General features: G+C 37.1%; 1 protein-coding gene across 1 annotated transcript; it reads left to right on the forward strand.

Moving 5' to 3' along the window:
* The first annotated feature begins 4,078 nt into the window (after window positions 1–4,078).
* LOC104236763 (cysteine protease inhibitor 8-like) lies at window positions 4,079–4,927 on the forward strand. The gene has a single exon (XM_009790769.2). The coding sequence runs from the start codon at window positions 4,083–4,085 to the stop codon at window positions 4,809–4,811; it is 729 nt and encodes a 242-aa protein (XP_009789071.1). The 5' UTR covers window positions 4,079–4,082; the 3' UTR covers window positions 4,812–4,927.
* Window positions 4,928–13,769: the final 8,842 nt, after the last annotated feature.

Consider the following 13,769-nt stretch of genomic DNA (forward strand, 5'->3'; position numbering starts at 1 on the left):
TTTCTCCGCGAACGCGAGCCGTCTTTCGCGAACGCGAAGGCCTAGCAGTCCGAACCTCGTATTTTGACCAAGCGGGCCCGAGGTTAATTTTTCACTTTTTGGGAAGAATAATTAAAAATCTATAATTAAGCATTGGAATTGGATTGTTTAGCGTTTATTGATGTTATGAAGTCGATTATGTATAGATACAATTGATTTGGAGCCGAATTCGAAAGAAAAGGCGGTGTTTGAGGCTTGAGTTGGCCGTGGAAGTTCGAGGTAAGTGTTCGGTCTAATCTTAGCTTGAGAGATTAAGAGTTGTGTCCTATTTGCTATTTTCTTATTGTTGAGTACGACGTATAGGCATGGTGACAAGTATCTATACGTTGGTGTCGAGCATGACCGTGAGTCTTAAATTGATATTTGTTGTGTTCTTAAATGATACTACGGATATTTTAATTGGTGATTCTCGATAATTGAGCAAGGATTTAGTTTATTTTCGTGGAAAGTAATTATGATTGAGTATTGGTGTTAGCTGAGATGAGTAAGGATTGAATTAAGATTGGTTATAGTTGATTCTCCCTTGCCGGGATAGTGTAGTTTATTGTTGATCCCTTGCCGGGACTCGTGGTATGGTTGAGTTTAAGGTATATAAATATATTGGATCGGGTTGCATGCCACAACATTATTATATATTGGATCGGGTTGTACGCCGCAACATTATTATATATTGGATCGGATTGTACGCCGCAACATTATTATATATTGGACCGGGTTGCACGTCGCAACATTATTATATATTGGATCGGGTTGCACGCCGCAATAATGTTACATTGGATCGGGTTGCATGCCGCAATATTGTTATATTGGATCGGGTTGCACGCCGCAACAGTAATATAAATGGATCGGGTTGCATGCCGCAACAGTGTTATTATTGTTTGTTGTAGAACTTGAATTGTTCTCTCTTATCACTCTTTAGCTTCTGTTGGATTTGATATGTTCCCCGTAGCATGTACCCCCTCCCACTTACATTGTTTATTCCTGTTTATTTTTTTGCTATATATTATATAACTGCACAGGTTTATCTAGAGTCTGGTCCTAGCCTCGTCACTACCTCGCTGTGGTTAGGCCAGACACTTACCAGCACATGAGGTCGGTTGTGCTGATGCTACACTCTGCACTATGTGCAGATACCGGAGTAACATTTGGACAGTAGCACTTGGGGAGCCAGCCTTCAGTCCACTCAGAAATCCGAGGTAGTCCTGTAGGCATCCGCAGGCCCGACGTTCTCTTCTATCTATTTATATGTTCTGTTTCCACTTGTTTCCGAGACAGACTGTATTTCCTTGTTCAGACATTTGTATGTAGTATTCATAGACAGTCCGTGGATATTGTGATACCGGCTTCTGGGTAGAGATGCATGTTGGCATTTTCGTACTGATTTAGTATTATATTAGTCTAAGTCTTTCGCTTAATTTCATCTTTCGCTATTATTTAAATGTTGATCACCTGTTAATTCAATTCGTTAAAAGAATTAAAAATGAAAGAGATTGAATTTTCTATATTTCGTGGCTTGCCTAGCTTCTACGAGTAGGAGCCATCACGACTCCCGAGGGCGAGTAATCCCGGTCGTGACACTTCCACTAAATCTTTTTAGCATTATTCTGCTTAACTCTAATTTAAGTATCCTGTCAGATCAAGCTTATTTTGAGTTAAAAAGACTTAGCCTAGCTTCTTTACATATTGAACTTAAGTAGCCGAAACAACTTTCTCACAAGTCACAAAGTAAATATCAATGTGATTTATGAATGTTGGATTAACTTGGAAGTTTAAGATAGTACCATCTTTGTTGTGGTTGAAATTGATTCCTATAGGTTGTCCTTCAATACATTTGAGTCAATGATACACGTAACACATAGAGATGACCGTCCACGAATATCCATTTTAAACGTGGTTAAAAAGAAAAAGAATTAAATTATTATTGTTCTTCCTCCTAAAGAGATGATAAAGTTTAGTGTACGAGGGTCACATATTATTTTGCTAACATTTTATAATTAAAGTACGCACATTTTTGGAGATTATAAAAAAAGTGTGCCACAAAATGTTTAAAGCTGCAGTAACTAAGAAAAAAGTTTGGCTCTTAAAATATCACCCCCTGTTCCAATTTTTATGCACTCTTCATATTAGTCTATTTCATAAAATTATTTATATATTTAAAAATAATTTAACTTTAAGCTTTACATTTTAACATTAATAAAATAATTTTATAATTACAGAAGTTACTATGGCATGTCTTACACAAAAATTTAAAGTGTCTTTTTTCTTTGTTATTGCCAAGATTTTTGCCCTCTAACAAATCAAATACCGTACACCACATAAATTAAAGGGATAATTTCACATAAATACAATTCACACACCTGACTACTTGTAATATAATAGCCTAGATATCACTTTGCAAATCTATAGCCCAAAAATAATAAGCTAATTTCCAAAAGACAACTTATTTCACACAATAAACTATCATTCTCTTGATTTACTTTGATTATTAAGCATTTGACAAAAAATGCAAATCAGCCACAACGCAACTCAAAAATTCTGAATAATACATATTATTTGAAGGTAAGAAATTCAAACACTTTATGTGCAATTGCTGGAGCAATCCATCAGGATAAAAGAAAAATAAAAACTTGGTAAATGAATTGGAGAATCCCTCCAACGCGTGCAAAATCTTTTTCATACAGCACATATACGAAAAAGAAGAAGAGATGGAAGTGTCAAACTTCCGTAGAGGTCTCTTACACACTGACAATGTATATACATCCTTATAAACTGGAAAATATATAATTCTACAACATTATACACAAATATACACATTTATACACAATTATATAATACTATATAAGTTTATATAAACACCACTTATACAATATTTTCAATAGAAAACATAGAATGTCCAACACTACACTTATTGTAAATAATATATTAACTTGTATAAACATGTATAATAGTGTATAAGAGGTGTTTGTGTATCCATATAAACAATTATACACTATTATACAGTGTTGATACAAACTGCTACATAGTTATGATTTTTTATCCAAGCCTCGAGTTGTAGTAGAAGGTATTGGATGATTCAACTCGTCAATAGGTTAACAATTTTGCGCCAACGATTCAGAATTCAACACACAGATAAGATACGCCCAATTTCAGATTCGAGACTTCAAGGTCATAATAATAATGACCAGAACTTCAAACTTCAAAATCTTCCAAAATTAGTGGTTATTTTTTGGTGCAAATCAAGTTTGAGAGCTATTTATTTTCAAATCTGTGTGCATTTTCATTTTTCTTTCAAAAATCTTCAATATTCTTCTTCTTGCTACCATGGACGACGGAATAGGAGCCCGAGCCTTCTTCGAGCCATTGATGGCAGAACTGCATAGTGGGTAGGGGAGAGGGAATAGCGGGGGCTAGGTTAAGAGAGGATGAGAGATCTATGTGGGTTAGACAGAAAGAAGCGAGAGGCGATGAGCGAGAATTTGGTGTGCTCGGAATGAACAAAGAAGAAAATAATAAAAACCCTAAAAGTGTGTCTTTAATAATGGGCCAAAGACTAAAAAGTTTCTTTCAAGTCATATATAACATAGGCTAAATAGGGTAAGAGCTTTAAATCTCGGTCATTTTCGATTGGACTGTTAGGCCAAGTGACAAGAGCCGTAATTGTTTCTTCGTTAAAAGAGATAAGAGCATTTGATTTTAGCCGTTTGCCCCTCAATCATAATGAACCGATAATGTAAGACAGAGACTACTAAAAAACAAAGTGAATATTTTAAATGTGCCAATGTGAAGGACTATCCATGCAACTATAGCAAGTAAAAAGAGAGAAGAGCATTTGATTTTAGCCGTTTGCCCCTCAATCATAATGAACCGATAATGTACGACACAGAGACTACTAAAAAACAAAGTGAATATTTTAAACGTGCCAATGCGAAGGACTATCCATTCAACTATAGCAAGTACAATTTTATCTAACACCTCTATAAATTCAAGCTTCAATAATAATGGACTGAGTATCAAACAATACACAACACCCTCCTTGTGTAAACATGAAATCCTTTATTTTTGGCTTCCTCTTGCTTTCAACTACTCTCTCTTTGCTTCCCTTTGTGGTTTTTTCTTCATCTTTCACTTCCACCAATCACATTGTCCTTCCCACCACTACTGATGATGACAAGGTTTTCCCTATCCCTGGATTCTCCGAAGTGCTAGACATAAACGGCGAACCCCTCCATGTCGGCGAAGAGTACCACATTATCTCCGCTATCCGTGGAGCCGGTGGCGGCGGCGTATACTTAACCTATGTTGGAAATACCAAATGTCCAAACGGCGTACTCCAGCATGGGAGGGACACCCGTCCCGGCATGCCCGTGAAATTCGTTACCACTCACTCACGACCTTTTAATGTCGTACGTGAAAATACTGACATTAATATTATGTTCTCTGTTTCAACGTCACGACTCTGTGTTAATGAAACTGTTTGGAAAGTTGGTGATCCCGACTTAACTACACGAGGGACTAGGTTTGTGGTAACCGGTGGAACCCTAGGAAATTCAAGACCCGAAACAACAAACAACTGGTTTAAGATTGAGAAAGTAACAAAACAAGCACCTTTCTACAAGTTAAGGTATTGTCCTGATAAATTTTTGTGTCCAGAGTGCCACCCCGTTGATTGTTTAGATGTCGGTGTGACTGACCATTTCGGATATAGGCGTCTGGCTCTCACCAAGCAGCCTTTTATGGTTTTCTTCAGGAAATTCCAGAAGACTGATGGATAATTAACCTAACCTGCTATGTCTAACCTGGCTTTCTAAATAATGTGGATAAATCTATCCCTTGTCTTAGATCTATGTTTGATCTTTTGCTCTGTGTGAATGCTGCTTATGAAGCATATGAATAAATAAGCTAGGTACGCTTGGATATAATTAACCGTCTCTTTTCGCATTTTCACAAGCAATGAAAGAGCTAAAATTTTCACTAAAAGAATATCAAAATATAAATAAATTTAAATGAAAAAATCAAGAGATTCCAACATATAGCCTATACACTTAAAAATAAATTTTTAACTTGGTTATATAGTGTAGTTTTCTAGTAAAGAGATATCAATTAACCCCCCTTAGTGTTACAACCCGAATTTCCCACCGCCGAGACTTTGATAACGCCTAACATTTTACTCGCTAGGCAAGCCAACGTTACAAATTATTTCACCTTTTTCTTTTATCTTTTAATAATTTATGTGTTAACAAAAGTAAATCAGCGGAATACATGCGGAAAAGCAGAATTTAACAGATTATCTTAATACTAATAACAAAACCGTAATAAAACTCCACCCAGAACTAGTGTCACAACTTACGAACAGTCTACGAATACTACAAACAAATGGTCCGAACAAAGAAGTATACATCTATCTCGAAAGTAGATAAAACAAAAAAGAAATACGATAGAAGGGGACGCCAGGGCCTGTGGACGCCTGCAGGACTACCTTGGATCTCCAATGGATTGAAGGCAGCCACCCGAACTCTACTCACAAGGTCTGACACCGGGATCTGCATAGAAAGTACAGAGTGCAGTATCAGTACAACCGACCCCATGTACTGGTAAATGTCAAGTCTATCCTTGACGAAGTAGTAACGAGGCTAGGACATGAGAACTAACATAAACCTGTGCAGTTAAACAATATACTAACAGAGTAACAATAATAGAAGCTAAACATACATTAACGGGAAGGAGCAACATGCTATGGGAGTACCAAAATAAGGAATCACAGTAGTAATGGAATTAAACAGTTAAAACACTTGAACCGATAACAACAATTAAACATAGAAAACAGAAAATGCACGGCATCACCCTTCGTGCTTTTACTCTCAATCCTCACCATGCAATCAATAATAGAAATGTGCACGGCATCACCCTTCGTGCTTTATCACTCTTCCTCATCATATGAATAATAGAAATGTTCACGGCATCACCCGTCGTGCTTCATCTCTCTTCCTCACCATATGCATCAATATAAATGTAAATGTGCACGACATCACCCTTCGTGCTTTATCACTCTTTATCACCATATGCATAAGTATGAATGTGCACGGCATCAGCCTTCGTGCTTTACCACTCTTTCCTCACCCAAACAATAGAAATAATAACATCCCGGCAATGGAATCAGCTATAACCAATCTTGTTTCAACAGTTAAAATTACAATGTAAGTCCCAACTTGAGTCAACACTCAACAATTACACAATAACAAGAAAATATAACCAAACTTGTTCAACACAAAAAGTAACTAGCTTAGGTATGAAAATATGTATAAAGAAACACAACTGTCACAAGTATAGAACTCACTCGCATGGTATGACCCGACAACGACGTATAGATACTCGTCACCACACCTATACGTCGTACTAAACAACTAACAAGTAGCAAATAGGGCAAACAATACCTAATCCCTCAAGCTAAGGTTAGCCACAACACTTATCTTGATTCCACGGCCAGAATCAAACCTCAAATACCATTTTACCTCTCGATTCCACCTCCAATCCGCTTGTATCAAGTCATAATTAACTTCATAACATCAATAAATGCTAAAGAATTCAACTCCAATGCTTAATTATAGGTTTCCCAACATTGTCTCCAAAAAGTCAAAACCCGACCCCGGGCCCGCTTGGTCAAAACTTGAAGTTCGGACCAAAACTCGAACCCATTCACCCCCGAGCCCGAATATACAATTGGTTTTGGAATCCGACCTCAATTTGAGGTCTAAATTCCCAAATTTCGAAATTCCTAAATTCTACCCAAAAACACCCAGTTCTCCCATGAAAATCCCTAGATTTTGTGAAGAAATCTTGTAAAAAGATGAATTAGATTGAAGAAAATGAGTTAGAAGTTGTTTACCTATGATTTGGGGAAGAACTCTCCTTTAGAAAATCGCCTATGAGAGCTTAGGGTTTGAAAATTTGAGAAGTGAAGTGAAAATCCCGTCAAAACCTATTTTTGAACAGTTGCAGGTATCACATTTGCGATCACAGGTTCATAATTGCGAACTCGCAAATGCGACCAATGCTTCGCAAATGCGGAGCTTGGCCTGACCTGCTGCCTTCACAAATGCGAACAAATATTCGCAATTGCGACCCCTGTTCTTGTCGCATTTGCGACTACGAACTTCACAAATGCGAAGGTCCCGTGTCCAACCCAGTCACTACAAATGCGATGGTTGCGAAGTCTGCAGACCTGCAATACCAGCAATTTTCCTTAAGGTACAAAACACTTTGTGTCCTATCCAAAACTCACCCGAGCCCTTGGAGCTCCAAACCAAACATACACACATGTCTAAAAACATCTTATAGACTTGTTCGTGCGATCAAATCGCTAAAATAATATCTTAAACAATTAATTTAACACCAAAACTCATGAAATTTTCAAGATAGTTCAAACTTTCAATTTTCTCAACCAAGGGTCCGAATCACGTCAAATTACTTCTGTTTCTCACCAAATTTTACAGATAAGGTTTAAATATTATAACGGACCTATATCGGGCTCCGAAACAAAAATACGTGCCCGATACCATCAAGTTCAACCATTATTAAATTTCTAAAACTCCTTATATTTTTGAGCAAATAATTTTCTTCAAAAATTTATTTCTCGGAATTTGATTCCGGGCATACGCCCAAGTCCCATATTTTACTACGGACCCTTCCGGAATGTTAAAACATGGGTCTACGTTCGTTTACCTAAAACATTGACCGAAGTCAACAAAAATCATCTTTTAAGCCAAAATTTATTATTTCTTAAAAAAATTCACATAAGGGCTTTTCGGGTATACACCCGTACTGTGTACGCAAATCGAGGAGAATGAAAATGAGGTTTTTAAGGCCTTGAAACACAGATTTTACTTCCTAAACAAGAGATGACCTTTTGGGTCATCACATTCTCCACCTCTAAAATAATCGTTCGTCCTCGAACTGACATACAAAAGTACCTAAATTGGTGAAAAATGGGGATATCAGTTCCGCATATCGGACTCGGATTCCCAGGTAGTTGCCTCAATAGACTGACCTCTCCACTGAATACGAACCGAAGGGTAACTCTTCGATCTCAACTGACGAACCTACCGGTCTAGAATAGCTACTGGCTCCTCCTCATAGGTCAAGTCCTTATCCAACTGGATAGTGCTGAAGTCTAACACGTGGGATGGAATACCATGATACTTCCGAAGCATGGACACATGAAACACTGGATGCACAGCTGATAAACCCGGCGGCAACGCAAGTCTGTAAGCCACCTCTCCCACTCGATCAAGGATCTCAAAATGATTGATGAACCTAGGGCTTAACTTGCCCTTCTTCCCAAATCTCATCATGCCCTTCATGGGCAACACCTGAAGCAACACTCGCTCTCCGACCGTGAATGCCACATCACGAACCTTATGGTTGGCATAACTCTTCTACCTGGACCGAGCTGTGCGAAGCCAATCCTGAATGATCTTAACCTTCTCCAAGGCATCCTGAACTAAATCTGTACCCAACAACCGAGCCTCTCCCGGCTCAAACCACCCAACTGGCGACCGACACTGCCTACCATATAATGCCTTATAGGGAGCCATCTAGATGCTCGACTTATAACTGTTGTTGTAGGCAAACTCTGCTAATGGCAAGAACTGATCCCAAGAACCTCCAAAGTCTATTAACACATGCTCGGAGCATATCCTCCAAAATATGAATAGTATGCTCGGACTATCTGTCTGTCTGAGGATGAAATGTTGTGCTCAACTCGACCTGCGTACCCAACTCACGCTGTACTATCCTCCAGAAATGCGAGGTAAACTACGTACCTCGGTCAGAAATGATAGACACGGGCACCTCCTCTAGAATCAACTCACGAAGTCCATCCACATTAGGCACACAAACTCGACCCTGCATCTTCAAAACTTTGTCATCACCAACTGTAACCTGCTTGGAACCTCTGTGCCGCATGCTTGGCACCTCCGTGCCGCACTATGTCTCTAAGGACAAGCAAATGAGGATCATCATACTATCAATCTCTGATACGCTCAAATAATGAAGAACGAGCGACTGTGCAAGCTAGAGCACGACTGGGCTTAGAAATATCCAATCTCACAAACTGTTTGGCTAAAACCTGAACATCTAAATCAAGCAGTCTCTCACCGACTGAAATATACGCAAGGCTTCCCATACTGGCTGACTTCCTGCTCAAAGTATCATCCATCACGTTGGTCTTCCCAGGATGATACAAGATGGTGATATTATAGTCTTTCAATAGCTCCAACCACCTCCTCTCCAACCACCTCCCCTGCCTCAAATTTAGCTCCTTCGACTTGAACAAGTATTGCAAACTCTAGTGATCCGTGAACACATCACATGACATACCATATAAATAGTGCCTCCAAATCTTAGCGCGTGAACAATGGTTGCTAGCTCTAAATCATGAACTGGATAATTCTTCTTATGAATCTTCAGTTGCCGCGAAGCATATGCAATAACCATACCATTCTGCATCAACACCGTACCAAGTCCAATACGAGATGCATCACAATATACTGTATATGACCCTGAACCTGTAGGTGTCACACCTCCTTTTTCCGTACCCGAGAGGGTACAAGGGAGTTTTTTCCAATTAAAGGACAATCGAAACGGGATTGGTTTGTTTATTTCAGAGTTTCCACTTGGGAGTTTTAGGGTGTCCCAAGTCACCAATTTTAATCCCGAATCGAGGAAAAGAATGACTCCATATTACAGTCTGCGTACCAGAAATTCGGATAAGGAATTCTGTTAACCCGGGAGAAGGTGTTAGGCATTCCCGAGTTCCGTGGTTCTAGCACGGTCGCTCAACTGTTATATTCGGCTTGATTATCTGATTTTATACAAATATGAACTTATGTGCAAATTTTATCTTTTAACCGCTTTATTATTATTGTTTTTAAAAGAAATGTGAACATCGCTTAAAACACGTCTTTGGACTGCGTCACATGAAATGCACCCACAATCCGGAACACGTTTTATTTGATGTTTTGGGATTTGGATTCGGGTCGCATGAAATGCACACCCAGGCTTAAGAAAGTAAAATATTAAACACGCGCCTAAAGAGACTATCGCGTTATTATTTTGGGAAGACCGTGAAATTCGCTAAACGGTCCTTCCGAATTCTAATTAAACCATACATTTTGTGAGGGCCCCGCAATCTATACGTTTTATTTGGCGAGGCTCGTCTCATTTTTATTTTAAAGGATAAACCTACAATGACTATATTTTCTATTAAGTTCGTCTCTAAAATAAAAGAAAATCTCTTAATTATTTACATGCTAAAAAAACGTAACTTATTAGTTATTAGTTTACGGCTAATGCGAATGGAAAATTGCGATCGAATTTGTACAAAGAAAAACTGCTTTCATTTTATATTCTGTTATTCAATAATACTAGAACATGAGATTGACCATAATATCAAAACAGATTAATTATTCTCCGATTAATTTAAACTAACATTATTAGATGAAGAAAGTATACATATGCAACCTCATTATTCATTAATCATTCAACTACATCTTTATACGAAGAAAGAAAAATTATATTCAACCACAAATCTAAACAGGAAGAATTCAACAGGAACAAAGCCTGATTAATATTTCATTTTTGCTTCAAGCCGAGATTGTAAAAATGTGTACCTGAAAACAGCAGTACAAGAACAAACGAAGTAGGAGTCAGCAACAATAATACCACAGCAAAGAGCAGATTCAGCAACACCGCAAAACCAGTAACAACCAGTAGAATAACCCAGCAACGGATTGAAAAATCAGCAATGCAAAAGTGCAATCGCAGTCAAAGCAGAAGAGAGAAAAGATACAAGATGCAGTAGTTTCGGATTTTTGAATAACACTCGAAGAAAAGCGAACGAAAATTATTCGAGTGAAAGTTCAAATTGCATTTCTCTTTTACTCTCAAAATGTTTCAAGTCTATCCTCTCTCAAGTGTAAAAATCTCTCAATAATAATCTCTAAGTCTTCCAAAAATGTTCCCCCTAAAAAAAACTCTCCAAAATGAATTCTGTCCCCTGTATATTCAGTGTATCCAGAATGTATATCGGGTGTATACTTCTCACTCCGCCCCCTCTTTTTTTCTTCTCTCTATCTAGTTTTTCCTCTCTTTTTTTCCACCCTTCTTCCTAAATTTTCTCTTCTATTTATAGCAAAATTTTCGAAATTTTCAGATTTGTTTTTTATTATTTTATTATTTTTTTAATTAAAAGAAATCCCACTTACAAATTGCTTTTATTTTTTTAGAAAAAGAAATCCCACCTTTATTTACTTTTATTTTTAAAATTCCAACTTTAATTACTTTATCTTATTTAAAATCCCACTTTTTATTTTTTTAAAAGAGAATCTCACTTTATTTAACTTTTCTTTAAAAAACAAACCACTATCTTTTCTTTTTCTTTTAAAAATGCTACTTTCAATTACTTTAAATTTTTTAAATTTTCAGATACCTTTATATTTATTTTTTAATTCCAACCTTCTTTTACTTTTAAATTTTTTTAAAAATTTCCACAAAACTTTTTTTTTTAAATTTTCTACATTCTTTTACTTTTTTTTAAAAAAAGAAGAGAATTTCACCTATTTTTACTTTTATATTTTTTTATTCAATACTTCCCTTTTTCTTATTTTTTTTAAATCATTCCCGAAATTATTATATATTTTTTTAAAAAAATAAAAATAAAAATAAAATAAAATAAAATATTTTCGGATTTTTTATATATAAAAAAAACAAAAAATAAAACTATTAATAGTGATAATTCACCTTTTATTTTTTATTTTTTTGGTTTTGTTTTGTGTTGGACAAAAATGAAGAAGGGGTGTTGGGTTAATGGAGCGGACCGGGTCGACCCGGTTTGAAGTGGACCGGGTCATGGGGAAAGTTGGGCAATTATTTGGGCATGTGGTTTGAAATTGAAGAAGTGGCCCAATCCGATTTTTCTTTGTATTTTTGTTCTCTTTTCTTCTTTTATTTTTCTAAAACTAAATTATAAAAGTACTTAAATTATTATTAAGAACTAAATTAAGTTATAAAAGCGCAAATTAACTTCCAATAACAATTAACGCACAATTAAGTAATAATTAAGCATAAAATTGTTCATTTGGACATTAAATGCTAAAAATGCAAAAGATGCCTATTTTTGTAAGTTTTAATTTTTGTAAACAAATTTAATTACTAACAATTGTAGAATTAAATCCTACATGCAAAAATGCGACATATTTTGTATTTTTTATTAATCAAATAAACATGCATAGACAAACATACAAATAGTTACACAAAATATCACAAAAATTGCACACCAAGAAAAATTATTTTATTTTTGAATTTTTTGGGAGTAATTCTCATATAGGGCAAAAATCACGTGCTTACAGCTGCCCCTCTTTGCCCGGAGACACGAAGGGTTTTCGTGCAAAGATAAAGCGAGCGATTTTTGCCCATCCGAGTACTCCGTGTGAAGCATTTTTTTTTGAAAAAGATTTGACCGAACCTTTGCTTCAAAGGTTTCCTACATATCCTGGGCTAAACAGGAATCAGGTCAATGTAGTTCGGGAAGTTTTTGGTAGCTGGGACTACCGTGAGACTGCGATGTTACTGCTGTTGCATGCTGTTATCACTGCTTACCGATCTCCTTGTTACACCGTGCTTAAAAGAAAACAAGAAGCTAGGCTAGACTAAAATTTGTTCTTGTTGCCTTGCTTTCTTGTCGGCTTGTGTTTCCTTCGGTGCTTTTCTTCCTTGAATTTTGGAATGATACTGGCCCTTTGCTTTTCTGAATACCAGTTTTCATCATTTTGCTCGGTCCGCTGGGGACATGGCTTTCTTCATCAAGCTTTTCGGCGGTTCCTCTGGTGGGTACGGCTTTCTTCATCAGACTTGTTATGCTGGGCATGATTTAATGTTCACCAGCTGCTTCTTTCAAGACGCGTCCTTTCTTCCTTTTGACTCATGCGCCTGAATTTGTGCTGGGACATCTTGTTGCAACCTTCTGTTTCCCGGTGCTGGGGATTTTTATTGTTTCCTGCTGGGGATTCTTGTTGTAACCCTCTATTTTATTGTTTTCTGACTTGATCTTGAAATGTATGCCTCTATTATATGGGCGGGCTCCCAACTTCAACGCTTGTAATGAAAAAGACTGAATGTATTCCCGCATTATACTGGTGGGCGACCTAGAACATGAATGTATTCCCGCATTTTACTGGTGGGCGACCTAGAACAGAATGTATTCCCGCATTTTACTGGTGGGCGACCTAGAACAGAAAGTATTCCCGCATTTTACTGGTGGGCGACCTAGAACAGAATGAAAGGACAGAAATGTATGCCTCTGTTATATGGGCGGGCTCCCAACTTCAATACTAACTTAGGAGGAAATGCCTCTCCTATGGGTAAAACTAAACTTAGGAGGAAATATCTCTCCTATGGATAAAATAAACTTTAGGAGGAAATGCATCTCCTGTGGGTAAAACTAAACTTTAGGAGGAAATGTGTCTCCTATGGGTAAAACTAAACTTAGGAGGAAATGCATCTCCTATGGGTAAAACTAAACTTAGGAGGAAATGTGTCTCCTATGGGTAAAAGTAAACTTAGGAGGAAATGCATCTCCTATGGGTAAAACTAAACTTAGGAGGAAATGCGTCTCCTATGGGTAAAAGTAAACTTAGGAGGAAATGCATCTCCTATGGGTAAAATGAACTTAGGAG

The sequence above is a fragment of the Nicotiana sylvestris genome, chromosome 3 (assembly GCF_000393655.2).
Source record: "Nicotiana sylvestris chromosome 3, ASM39365v2, whole genome shotgun sequence".
Classification (NCBI taxonomy): Eukaryota; Viridiplantae; Streptophyta; class Magnoliopsida; order Solanales; family Solanaceae; genus Nicotiana; species Nicotiana sylvestris.

Excerpts from the sequence above, each read along its gene's own strand:
- LOC104236763 (XM_009790769.2), top strand. The coding sequence starts at position 4,083 with ATGAAATCCTTTATTTTTGGCTTCCTCTTGCTTTCAACTACTCTCTCT.